Source organism: Anser anser (genome assembly GCF_964211835.1).
Source record: "Anser anser genome assembly, chromosome: 1".
NCBI lineage: Eukaryota > Metazoa > Chordata > Aves > Anseriformes > Anatidae > Anser > Anser anser.
The window spans coordinates 187,231,336-187,245,014 of record NC_139720.1 but is presented as its reverse complement, the minus strand read 5'-3'; the positions used below and the strand labels follow the sequence as shown (position 1 = coordinate 187,245,014).

The 13,679-nt window shown below is 40.3% G+C and overlaps 1 protein-coding gene across 6 annotated transcripts in view; it reads right to left on the bottom strand.

Annotated features, from left to right (window-relative positions):
* Positions 1–13,679, bottom strand: part of DCLK1 (doublecortin like kinase 1) — a 244,256-nt gene that overhangs the window by 42,920 nt on the left and 187,657 nt on the right. For 5 of the 6 annotated variants that reach the window (XM_083849318.1, XM_083849317.1, XM_083849316.1 and 2 more), the window contains 4 exons: positions 8,252–8,336; positions 6,799–6,907; positions 1,823–1,880; positions 28–147 (listed from right to left, as the gene is read on the bottom strand). In XM_083849318.1, coding sequence (XP_083705444.1) covers positions 28–147; positions 1,823–1,880; positions 6,799–6,907; positions 8,252–8,336 — 372 coding nt within the window. Of the gene's footprint in view, positions 1–27; positions 148–1,822; positions 1,881–6,528; positions 6,717–6,798; positions 6,908–8,251; positions 8,337–13,679 lie in introns of those variants that run through there. The other variant, XM_083849320.1, reaches the window with a different exon arrangement.

The following is a 13,679-nucleotide window of genomic DNA, read 5'->3' as shown; positions in this document are numbered from 1 at the left end:
TAAGGAGCTTAACTCCAAAATACTCACCTTTACAAGTTCCATGACAAGGTACAACTCGGTTGGCATGTCCATCTCCTCAATCAGAAGTACAATATTGGGATGCTTGACTCGTCTTAGAATTGATACCTCATTCTGTATCATGTGTTCCTGCCACACAAAAGAAATCTTTAATGACTATGGATTGGTGGGAAAAACTTTCACTTCCATGTACATTTTCCAAATGCAGAGAGAATTGAGATCTACATGGATTCTTCGGGGTTTTTAAAAAAAGGTTATAGCTGTTGCCTCTGGCAATACAGAAGAAACAAGACTAGAAACAACATCAGTATGATAACTGAAAAAAGAACAGATAATAGAACACAGAAAAAGAAAGGCAGGAAAAGATGCGTTTCCAATGCAGAGAAAAGTTTAGTATGGAAGCTTTAAAATCTTTTTCTCCAATGCAAGATCTTTCCATTTACTAATATGATCACATCTTCTGAGAGAATCTTTTGTTATAAAATTTTTAAAGGTAACAGAAATTCATTTTGCATAAAACTGACATCAACTTGATTAACCTGGTGATAGTGATTAGACTCAATGACTGGTGGTGTTATGAGTATTAGTTTGATTTTTTCTATGACATCTGGGATTATGAAAGATAGGAGACATAATACTGAAAAAAAGAATCCTCCTCAGATATTGTCTCCATTGGAGTATTAGGGTGAGGTACCATTGGGTTCTTGTCTTTGGTTATTTTATTTATGGCCCACAGGTCTTGCACAAACCCATACTCTGTACTATATGGTTTCTTTACTGTCAGTATTAGGGTATAAAAGCTGGACGAGCATTCACAGGCTGGGGAAAGAGTGGCTGGAAAGCTTCCCATCAGAAAAGGACCTGGGAGTATTGGTCAATAGCTGGCTGAATATGAGCCAGCAGTGTGCCCAGGTGGCAAGGAAGGCCAACAGCATCCTGGCTTGGATCAGGGATAGTGCAGCCAGCAGGAGCAGGGAGGTGATCGCCCCCCTGTACTCAGCTCTGGTGAGGCCGCACCTCGAGTACTGTGTTCAGCTTTGGGCCCCTCACTACAAGAAGGACATCGAGGCCCTGAAGCGTGTCCAGAGAAGGGCTACGAAGCTGGTGAGGGGCCTGGAGCACAAGTCCTGTGAGGGGCGGCTGAGGGCACTGGGGGTGTTTAGTCTGGAGAAGAGGAGGCTCAGGGGAGACCTTATTGCTCTCTACAGCTACCTGAAAGGAAGGTGTGGGGAGCTGGGGGTCGGCCTCTTCTCACAGGTAACTAGTGATAGGACTAGAGGGAATGGCCTCAAGTTGTGCCAGGGGAGGCTCAGGTTGGAAATGAGGAGACATTTCTTCTCAGAAAGAGCAGTCAGGCACTGGGACGGGTTGCCCAGGGAGGTGGTGGAGTCACCGTCCCTGGAGGTGTTCAAGGGAAGGTTGGACCTGGTGCTTATGGTTTAGTGGGTGACTTGGCAGTGCAATGTTAATGGTTGGACTAGACGATCTTAGAGGTCTTTTCCAACGTAAATGATTCTATGATAATTACAGATAAGGGAAGCGTGCATACCCACACATAACCAACCAAATGCAGAATCAACCTATGCATCTTGAAAGGCACTTTGTAGCCTTTTATCCTGATACTCCAAGAGTCCCAAGGGGACAGGCAAATGCTTCAGCCAAAAAGATAATAACACTTGCCAGGCAGAAGACAAATATAACAGCTTCCCAAATGGATCTCCCATAAAATGTTTCTTGAAAAAACAAAACAAAAACAAAACAAAAAAAAAGCACATTTTGCTCACATTTGAATTTTTGTACTTACTTTTCCTCTACATTTACTTTTTTTGATTATTTTCAGAGCATATTCTCTACCAGTTGACCTGAGGAAAGAAAAAAATGTATGTTCAATTACATTGAATATTTTTTCTCAGCTGAGTTTTTATTTGTCATTTGAGCACATTATTAATGATTAGGTAAGAATTATGTTCTAGGCAGGAATTGTGTTCAAGTACTCATTTAGTCAAGAAATGTTTAGATTTATCTGAAATTGTAAACTTGAGCAAAATTTATTAAATATGTCTGCCTGAGATTTTTTTTTAAATAAAGATAATTCAATGTTTTCGAAACAAAATCTTTTATTTATTTATTTTATTTTATAGTGGTTTTTGATCTTTCTTCTGCAGTTTTATACAAAACCGGACACAGTATTTAGAGATCTTAATCTTCTTAAGAATGAAAAATTTTGTTTTCCATAAAACAAAAAATATGAGCTGTGGAAAATACCCATACATCTGCACACACACAACTGCTAAGACAAAAAAAGTCAGTTTTGGACACCCAGCAATAACGTTCTGCATATTCTGTAATATCTAGCAGAATTAAATATGTTGTTTATTGAATAGAGTATGAACGGTTCTGTAGACAGTAAGAAATCATAGAAAATTAATTCAGGTTCAGAACACATTTCCTTTTGGGTGTTTTTTACTTTTTGGAAACCAGAAAATATTTATCAGTATTACATATGTAGATAGATATTTATTATAGAATATTAAAATAGAAAACAAAATGTATAGACAAAATCACAAGATCAACTTCCATTTCTTAATCAAATTATAAAATCAAAAGAAGGCTGCAAGGATGAAACCAAAAAGCCCTGGTCCCAAGTTCTCGTTTCACTATTAGGTTAAATGGAGAATGAGCAATATAGGAGAAAGCTCTTACTAAAAAGCTTTTGTCATGTAATAAAAATCTAAACAATTTACATAAGGCTATTACATTGGCCTTAGGCATATATTTGGATTAAAAAAAAAATAACCCCAAGCATATTTATCAGGCAGTGTAGCAACTGGACAAGGGGTTTAAACTTGAAGAGGGGAGATTTACACTGGACATCAGGAAAAAATTCTTTACTGTGAGGGTGGTGAGGCATTGGAATGGGTTACCAAGAGAAGCTGTGGCTGCCCCATCCCTGGAGGTGTTCAAGGCCACGCTGGATGGGGCTTTGGGCAACCTGGTCTGGTGGGAGGTGTCCCTGCCCATGGCAGGGGGTTGGAACTGGGTGGTCTTCAAAGTCCCTTCTAACCCAAAGCATTCTGTGACTTCGTGATTTTTCATTCTTCATTTAGCAAAAAATAGTTAAATCGATCCATTAAATTGATATGTAGGTCAAATGAAGAAATGAATATGCCTAGAGATGTGCACAGCTTGTCAAGAAGGACATGCAAAGTGAGTCCTACGCTGAAAGCACTGCATTACTAAAATGACTGGGCATTTTTATTGCCATATTTATGCATACAGATATCTTCTGGCAATGATGTACCAGTAAGTATTAATTTAAGGGCCATGTGGACATTAGCAGAAAGAATAAAAAAACAAGCCAATTAATTCAATTCAAGTTCACAGGTCAGCAGGGAGCAAAGACAGACTGTATTAAGACATCAGTTAAAAGACGATTCCAATGTTTATAGCTTGGAAAACATGGATGTTCAAGACTTAAGCAAAGAAAAATTTAAAACTTCTCCTATCTGTACTTCACTGCTAGAGGGCTTAATGCTACAGCCCCCAGAAATGGGGCACACTCCACATGTTGATGCTTGGTGGCTACAGACCCAACACAGTGAGAGGACAGGCAGAGCTATCAACACCACATTTTGGGGAATGAAAAGGGGAGGTAGGAGAAGTAATATTAGAAATTAAGATATCTGTGGTTCAAATTCAGACAAAATACACTCTCTTTCAGCAGGAGTGTCTTTCAAGCTCCTTGGTTGCCCTAGGAATGCTTCCTTTCTGTCATGAGAAAGGAAATTGATGGTTTTTGTTGGCCATGGGAGACTCCATGTACTTGAAAACACTGGGAAATATGAGCTAGTGAGGAAATGTCAGAATTTGGAAGTATCTGAAAGTTAAAAATGAACACATATGAAAACACCACAGTACAAATTGCGCATATGATGGAGCAGATACGTAATGAGCAGATGACAACTCTGACTGCTCTTTGTTTTGGCAAAAAGAAAATTAAAGTAAAGATAATGCAAATCCTTTCCCCTAAAAAGCTGCAGAACCACAGGCTGTCAGCAGCCCAGGAACCTCTGTAAGTTACAGACCCGCCAAAAATATGCATGGCAGTGCCAGAAAGCCACAGCGAAATAGGCATATCACCTCTCACCTATCACTTAAACTGAACAATAAAAAGGTGCCACATGAAGTAGGAAACATTACCACGGGATTAAAGTCTGGAACCACAGCACTAGCACAGGGTACAGCATCACAGCTCCAGCTCCTAACGGGGCTCCTGGCCACACTCTCTGGCTGTCTTAACCTTTTGCAAAGTTCATCATGATTTCCGCTGTGCTTGAGTCAAAAATCTATCTTTATTACTTTTGTGTGCACGCTACTTTGGTTTGTGTGTGTGTGCACCTTCACGAGTGCAAACAATCCCTGAAATGGAATTTGGAAGTCCCCACATGAAAATTTTGAAGATTGTTTTTAGTTTCTATTGATACTGTTCATGGTCAGAGGAAAATGCCTGTGAATGCATTTGAAGTGTGGAGCTATGGAGAAGATATATCCATGTGATCAGTGAAGATGTATAACAAGACCCATTCCTACTTGCTTAACACCTCACGGTGCTATTCCTTTGAAGTCCCGTGCACAGAGGAATTGTACGTCAATAGCAAGTGGAAAAGTCCTCTGTCCCAGGTATCACCCCATCAATTCTGGCTCTGCTAATGATGGACATATCAGACTTTGAAGTGAGGCGTTTTTTGCTTATAAAGACTGTGAAGAATGTTTTTGAAGGTGTTTTACACGTACTGGCTTTAATTTACCTTCTGAGCCTTTAATTTCACCTTCCATGCTTGTGATGGCAAAAGTATCCCGCTTTAGAAATGGAAACTAACAGAAATAATTCTATTTTGTTTTAATGTTCAAGCTTACTCAATGTAGTAACTCTCCGATATACAAGGGATCTGCAGTATGGTATGAGTCACAAACCATAAGAGTATTTATTTGGGAATATCTGAATAATAATGCTAGCTTAGTGTTTGTTCACTAGATATGTTGTGGTACTAGATACTTCAGGGACTGGGAGGATGAACAAGAGGGCAGGAAACAGTTTTCATTTAAGCTCCCTAGGATATGATAATCAGTATTATTTTTAGGCGTGGTGGGACCTACATTTAATATTGTTCATGTCTTTTCTCTCAACTTGAGAAATGGTGGTAATGCACACTGGCCCGGTCGAACTAGCTGTCAGCACAGCCAACTATTTCCTCTGAATGACAGTGTACCGAAACTATGAACTATGAACTATGAACTATTCCGCCATGTAATCCCGTTCTCTCAGTCAGTACTCACTTCACTTTCCGCTTGCCTTTTTCTCTTTTTGTAGTGATACGTTTTCACCCATGCTTTTCATCAGTTCCCTCCTCTCCCGTAGGGTGGTACCCTGCTTTCTTACTTTCATATTGTGCTTTACTTCCCTTAGGCTTCCATATTCTCCAGTCCAGCATTCAGACCCAGGAGTTTGATCTGAACAGCTACTGCCCTCTGCACGACCAGCTCCACCATGAACTCACTCTGGAAGAGCTCGGAAAGCCTCACAACAGCGTGGGCCAAGTCCCACAAGCACACTGTCAGCCGATACAAAATTCACTCTTCCCTCTTCCCCCTTCCCCAGCAGCAGCCTTAATGGTCTCCAACTTGCCAGACACTTTCAGATCCAAAGTGGGACCTGTCTTTTTCCAAGGAGACTCGAGTTTAAAACCAGCCAAGCTAATTTATCATCATCTGCCATGAGATCTATTCTTGACTTAGTCTCTAGGATTAAAATCACGTTCTTACAGGCTGAAGAGCAAAAGTATTTTTTCTTTGAGCCCAAAGGTGAGGCTACAGTCTTCTGTAAGCCTAGGATATAATAATAGTGAAAATAAAAATTCATTCATGGAATTTCATTATCAGATTTTGACATCTCTGTTGTTTTTTCTTTTGGACATCAACAGCTCTGGCGTTGTTGGTTTTTTTGTTTGTTTGTTTGTTTTTTGCCTTTTCTGCACTGCTACCATTTAACATAAACAATCTTAAAATCTTTTCACATACAAGTATCTTGTGAATTTTTTACCCCATATTCTCTGATTTTTTTAACAATACCACCAAGAAGCACCTGTAGTTCTACTCGGCATTTTTGTCTTTTGTTCTCTTCTTTTTTACACTCTAAATGCTGGGTTCAGCCCATTCCAACACAGTGGGCAAGTCTCATCTGACCAAATACAAATTTAGTAACTGACATCTGAGCCAGTCAACCTGGACACTTTCAGCAACACAGACATGAGAAGTGACTTGTGACTTTCTAACCTAGAGCGGACATCTAAAATTAGTCTAACAGTTTGTCTTCAAGAGCGACTGTTCTCTCCTTTTGCCTGTAAAGGGCACTGAGGAAGTAAGACGTTGATGTCTACAGTGCAGACGTGTAAAGTTAGATGGAGCTCATGCAATGGTACAAAGCAAGCAAGCAGGAGACAGATGCAGATTTTATTAAAGATAAACATGGAAGAGGTACTCCACGGTGTCACATGGAAGAATAGATGGATCTGAAGCCAGCTTTTTGTGCTTTCCATAATCACTATGCCACACACGAAACTTCCTGAAATCTTTACGGAATGCTCCTAGATGTAAAATAATTAACTGGTGCAATGCAAAGGTCAAGTTGCAAGAACACACTGCAAGAAAAGATGTTATTTCAGTGCAAGAGGAAAGATATAAAGATTGCTGTTACAGTAATAAGCAAATTATCCTTCTCACCTTTCTATACACTCCTTCACAATAGCAAAATTTCCATCTCCTATAGTCCTTCCAACTTTATATCGCTCTGCTATCGATGCTGGAACCTGGAAACCTTCCTCCAACACTTCTGAAAGAATCATTAGTACATTTTTATTGTTAGTGAAGGAAACACAGATGTTGCACATAACATGCATTTTAAGTCTATGGTTTAGGAGCCTGGAAACCATTCAGAGTCAGTATCTCACTTACTGTACAGTGAAACCATGCTGCTGACATTGTATATACTCAACAGGTTTCACACAGATACAATAATGAAAAATAAGACTTCTGGGGGCTCAAACATACCACCATTCGAGTGTTACATAGTTTACCATTCCCATTGCAATATGCCCCCAGGACAAAACCAAAATTGTATTTTTTTAATTATGAAAAGGCCTCTGTGAACTGCACAAGCGCAGACCAGCCTCCAAAAAGGGTTGGAACTCCTTGACACAGCATGATTAAATATATGTACCAAAGAAGTCCAACACTCAAGCACTTATTTTATTACATCCTGTAAACTGAGACATCCATAAAACTCCTCATGTGCTAAGTGCTAGTTCTCCCCCTCCCCCAATATTAAATATTTAGTTTTTAAACAAATGTTCTCAATAATACTACCTCACATGCAACCTGGGCACCAGATGTTTAGGTAAAATTGCATTACACAGTGTCTAAGCATAAGAAAAGTTTGTAGTTTCATGTGTTTTAGTGCTCATTCATGTACCATTATTTTTAAATGTATCTGAAATAGCGTGTTACAAATACCTAACATGCCTCTAAAAGCCAACTGTAAACTGCAGCTGATACAAGCTACTATACAAATATTGTAACGGAAAATGCACCTCAGAAATTTGCACTAAGACAATGCCTTCTAACTGTATCGTATCTTTATCCGTCCTTTGTTCCAGTTTAGTATTAAAAGCGAATGTTATGACACATGGGGGCTGGGGTCTGCCTGAATCCACAGGCAGCACGAGGAGTTGCTATCAGACAAGGCCATATACACACACTTACATGTATGTGCGTGTGAACTGGCAGTGTTAGAGCAGACATTATCCCTCAGCCAACTCGTTCAAAGTCTTACTATGTGGTGAGTCTAGTTATCGCTCAGCAAAGACCCAAGACTGCTGCATGCTCTTTGGTATCACGACAGATGAGACAAAACATTGGTGAAATAGCCCAGCCAGCACTGGGTCACCTGCAGAACTAGAGCATCCTGCAACAGAGACGCCTCGGAAGAGGGATGTCCAGATCAGACGTGATCCGGAGTGAACCTGAGCTGCTCTGCCAAGGCTGCCGAGCCTCCGAGCCGAGAGTCATCCAGCCTGCACCGCTCCCACTTTCTCTGGCAGGAAGAATGACTCATTTCCTACACAGCTGCTGTTATCACTACATCGACTGCTTTGAAATGTCAGCCTTCGAACGTTACCTTCTGCAGGTCCATCATTTTCATCCATAGAGCTGCAAACTTTGGTGGATGCTAATGAGGTAGAGGAGCCACTGTGTTGGGAGCTCTGGAAATGGAGAGACACAAACGAAAACAGATGATTTTTAAGGAGCACAAGTACCCACAGCATGTCCCAGAGAGGCTTCGGTGTTCCCTGTGCAAAGTATCGATTTACTTTTCTGGAGGGATATGCAGATGTGTGTGAACAGTTCAATTATTCCACCGAAGTCACACTTTCAGTACTCCATTTAAACGTGGGTATCCGCAATTCATTTTATGCAGCGATGCTTTTATGTGTGGTCCATTCGTTCCCCCTATTCCACGCATATTCTGGCAGAGAAAACCGAGGGGCTGTACGCCCTCCACAGGCAGGAAGCTGTTCCCTCAGCAGCATCATTACCCTAGCAGGCACTTAGAGCACAAACATCTGTTTTGACTGAAGTTGGTTTTGTTTTGGGCGCAATTCCTCACTTCTGAAAATCCCCCTCTGGTGAAAACCTCCCCAGCTGTGCTCTAAAAAGGAGAAATCGTTATGAAAATGTACAGTTAAAATAAATGTCAGGGTGAATATTTTTATTTATTATTATTATTAATTATGAAATAAAGTGACCAGATCTAGCCCACTTGAGGCATGGGTCTGTACCTTGGTTTTAAGCCCTTGTATACCGAGTGTTTATGTTTGCCTACACAACTCATAGGGGGAGGAAGGTACCTGCACAGCCTCCAGAGGGAAACCCCTAGCCTCCCAGCTTGGATGCTGAAAATACAGCAGGCAGGATCTCACTAGTGAAACCTGTCTCTGTCTATCAGTTACGTATAAAATCCAGATATGTACTTCAGGAAGACTGCTTCATCACAAATCTAGATGGATGAAACAACACAGAGACACGAGATGACCTGGATTTCATTCAAAAATTTTATCCTGTGCTGCATAACAATCATACAAATATATCTTCAGGATTCTCCCATGTTCAGCAGAAACCAGAGGAAGCTACAAATGTAACCATGGTCCCTTAAACTCTGAGAAAAAATGAGCGTTTCTTCAGGTACTCACGCTGCAATGTGAGTTAGAAGTATTCAGAGGATTTCCAACACTAAAACTCTCTTGGGTTCACATAGTTTGCATGCTGAAAGGTTACAAAGCGCTGCAGTATTCAGTCACCTCCTGTCTATATATTATATTAATCATAGGCTGGGACACATGTAAGTAACGCTGTGGATCGGTTCCTTGTCTGTGTTTGCAAGGTATCTGGATGCCCATCAGGGTGTCAATGCACTTTATAAAGGCAGCAGATCTTCTGCAGGACCACCTCATCTGCTGTGGTGCAGCAGACAACTGCAGCACAAACAACTAACAAGGCAGTAACCGCAAATTGTGCAGAGCATGGAGGCAGGGCGAATGCAGTTAGCTGAGTTAAAAGCTGGCCAGTGTGCTGAGTTCATTTGAAAAGACGAATTTCTAATTTCTCCCACAATAGATTAAGGTCAGATGATTGAGACAAAGGCTGAACTCAGCCTGCTTTTCACTAAATAATCTGGAGAGCTTGCACACAGCCCATCTACAAGGAGATTCTTGGCCTGTTTTCGTCTTTTAATCAAGCCCAGCCCTGCTCATTCTTTTCTTCCATCCAAGCATTTCTTCTGAGCTTTGAGCAGAATTAAAAATTCCATTAATCAATTTTTGGACTACTTTTGCTGCCTCTTGACAACAGAAGTGAGCACTGACTGATTTTATGCAGTTCGCTAAGACACAGCAGCCTCGTTTCACAATGAGGACATGTTTATGTATGTGCTATTCCCGTGCTAAATTCTGCTAGACATCTCAGGAAAAACTTACCTCAGGTTCATTTTTGAATAAATGAGCAGAGGAGGGGATCAAGGTACCAGGAAAATGCTATGAACTCTCAGAGCTGGAGAAGTCTCTCTCAAACTCGTTACTTTTACATGCATATAACGACAGAGAATTGTTTCCCCTACACTCCTGATTGTAAAATTAGCAGGAAAAAAACACAACCATAACGTTTTCTCTGCTCATTCTGCTGTGTTTGTTCATTTTCCTAGACTAGGCATGCAATTTCTTGTTTTTCCACTCCACAGCATTTTCCTAAAGGAATTGCGATGTTTAGTATTTGTTATATATTCAATTCATTAAATAAATCTTTACATTTAAAGGTTAGTGCCAGATTTTCAACAGGTTATCAAACAACTTCTATATTCAGTTTTCGCATTTTAACCGGTGAGATTACACTTTTTGGCAGATGTTAGGTCGAGCACTGCTGACTGCACCCCTCTGCTGCTTCCTCTGGCAGTTCGACGGCCTCCTCACAGAGTCTTGCACTCCTTGTTCTGATCTGTGAGCATGGGAGATGTTAAAACCCAGACCTAGCTCGGTGGCCACAGCTTCACAGAATGGGTGCCTAGAGAGAGTCAGATTTCTATCTGGGAACCTAATTTCTCGAAGATCCTCAAGCTCTGGTTGAGCTGAGAACTGCAACTGCTCGGTCCTTCCGAAATGAGACTCCTTTTAGGCCCTGTTTCGGCACAGCACTTCAGCAAGTGCTGAGCTTTAAACAAAGAAAATGGACATTTTATTACCTTTGCTGAACCCTTCCTATTAAAACAACAGATTAAAAACCATCAGGAACCGTAGGTTTGCTCACAGACCTTCCACAATTAAGATGTTGCAAGGTAAACATGACACACAAGTATTTTAGTCTTTATTAACCCCCTGGAACAACACACAGGCACTTATTTATTTATCTTTACTTAAGCTAGAAGGACATTGCGTTTATTTAGACTTTAATTAGCTCATTGTTCTCAAGCTGAAAGCCCTCCGGGTCCAGCAATCCTTGTGGGTCTTGGTGTTCCTTCCAGTTGGCTTGCCAATCGTGAGGCAGTCTGTCGTGCACGCTGTTGTTCTCCCAGCTGCGGACCCCATTAGGGATATTACAGATGGGAGGGAAAAAACAAACTCTAAGCAAGAGTATAATCTCTTCAACACACAGACCTTAATGCAATTAGCTGTTTTAATTTTAAGAGATGCTGAGGTGCTTGAAATGTCATCGCTTTGACACGGATTTAAAGGGGTCCCGTTGCACAGGTTGCCAGCACATGGCCATTTTTATGGCACACCTCCATAAAAGCGATGGCATAAAAAAATCAGGTCTTTGGTGTAAGGACTTCAGATCCTATTCAGTTTTATATAACAGATGGCCAACACACCACACATCTCATTGATGTGAATGGAAACATTAGTGCTCTAGAGTTTCATCCGTGTCTCACTGGGAGATTTATTTAGCAACTGTTTTGTGAATAGCTTGTATCTCAGTGGAAATTGTGCTAAATCCATGAAAAAAGGCAGTAAAATAAATATTATTGCAATTTCTCTCTCCCCATACTCACCTTTGTCCTAAATTAATCTTAAAACCACACTTCAACTCAACAGCGGGAGTAATCCTTGTGGACTATCAGTATCAGCAATTATGAAAGGAAACTTAAACAAGTATGCCCAAGGAAGTTTGATTATGCAACTCGGATTCCTGAATCTTAAAAACTGAACACTGCATTATATTTTCCAAACCTCTCAAAACCTTTGTTAGCACATATGGAGCCTACAAGCTCTCTCAACAATAGATTCCTTTGTATTTTCACGGCATGAAGGAAGCATCTGGATGAAATGTGAGTAACAGAAAGGCACACAGGTGTAAAGCTAAGCTTGGAACTCATGCAGAGTTACACTCGCTTAGAAATGGCATTAACGAAGCAAAGGTTAAAATTAGTAAACAAATTGTAAATGCAGGAATGAGGCCCAGGACAAAGGAATTATTAATGTTTTTAAGTGATGCCTCTTAAGGTTTTCCCTATTCCCAAGAATTCTACATAATTCCTGGGAAGAGAAAAAGCTACGTGTGTCAGTAGTATGTTTAAGATAAAGTTCAAATCAGCAAGGGGAAATAGGATTAAAGACAAAACAAAACAGCTCGGCTCTTATGGAGCCCATGCTATCGTTCACTTTGGTTATAAATAACCTTTGCAAGGTAGCTGTCGTGAATTCCTGACATAGCCAGCTCCACAGCCTAAAGATCTTCATGGTTAATGGTAAATAAAGACAACACTGCAGTGCAGCTAGGACTCTGAAGGACTCACCAAATTCTTGTAATATGTAGCAGTGTTAAGCGGAGGACAGCTGGTTTAAAATGATAAATATATTTGGATGCAACTTTCAGAGGACAAACTAAGTTTTCTTTACTATTCAATTTAGAGAGAAACAAAGGGTTACACCGAAACTCCAGCTCCCAACTCTATCCAGCGAAAAATGTTTTTGATTTTCCTTTGTTTAATCACTTGCATTTTTGGCCCAGCCAGCTGAGAGGGGAAAAAAGTTTTCATGTAAACAGTACAGGGCTGGCAAAAAATTACTTCATGAAGAAACATCAAATCCTCAGTCTTCTTGCTGAAAGAATGGAAGCCAGTGGAATTCCATGTACAGAAAGAAAAATGATGCAACTGTTTTCTTTGCAAAGTTGGACACTGCACTGAACTGACACGTAAGATCCACATTTATTTATAAATTGCTTCATTTGGAAAGGAGTAATAAAAAATGTATGTAAATCTGCTACTTATCCTGTTCTACACCCTGCACTATACCGTTAAACAAGTGACTTAAAAGAGAACCTACATCAGGAAGTATGTGTTGTTTTTTTTTTTTTTCATTTATGCAATTTAGGATTTACACAGCTTGGAAAAAGAGGTAAATTCAAACAGCAAAAGCAACAATCCAGCATGTGTCATGAACTTATTTTTCCTTTTTGAGGGACAGAGGGACAAACGGGCGAGTTTGCAAGAAAATGGAGCTGGCAGACTGAAGTTAAACTTCCAAGCTGAAGCACTTGGTTCTGCTAGGCTCCTCTTATTAAGCTAGAGCATCAGCTGCTTATATGCTTATATAGTTGATTTGAGTAACAAGGCAATTCTGAAAGACCCACAGAGTTCTCTATATGGTATTTAACAGCAAACTTAAATCTAACCCCTGCTAGTTCCTAACAGCTGCTTCCAAAGCTGAGCCATAATTCAGACTGGAGGCTCACTCAACCTTTGGCATCCTTGAGAAAAGATTGATGATCTAAAAAAAAATGGATGTATCATATTCATGGTATCGGAAGTTGACCTAGCATTACTGTATCCATATCGTGGTTAACATAAAAAGTTACATGTGCAGCAGTGCAATGTGAAGGTTTCTTTTTTCCTTTTCTAAAGCTGTACACAGATAAAATTTTCCACTCGACTACAATACAAAAATTCAAAGGCAGTCAAAGGAGGTTCTGATTTCTTCCACCTAAATAAGGACAGAGCACAATCACCACTTTTATTTTGCAACTATTTTGAAAGCTCTCCTGATATTTTTAACTGT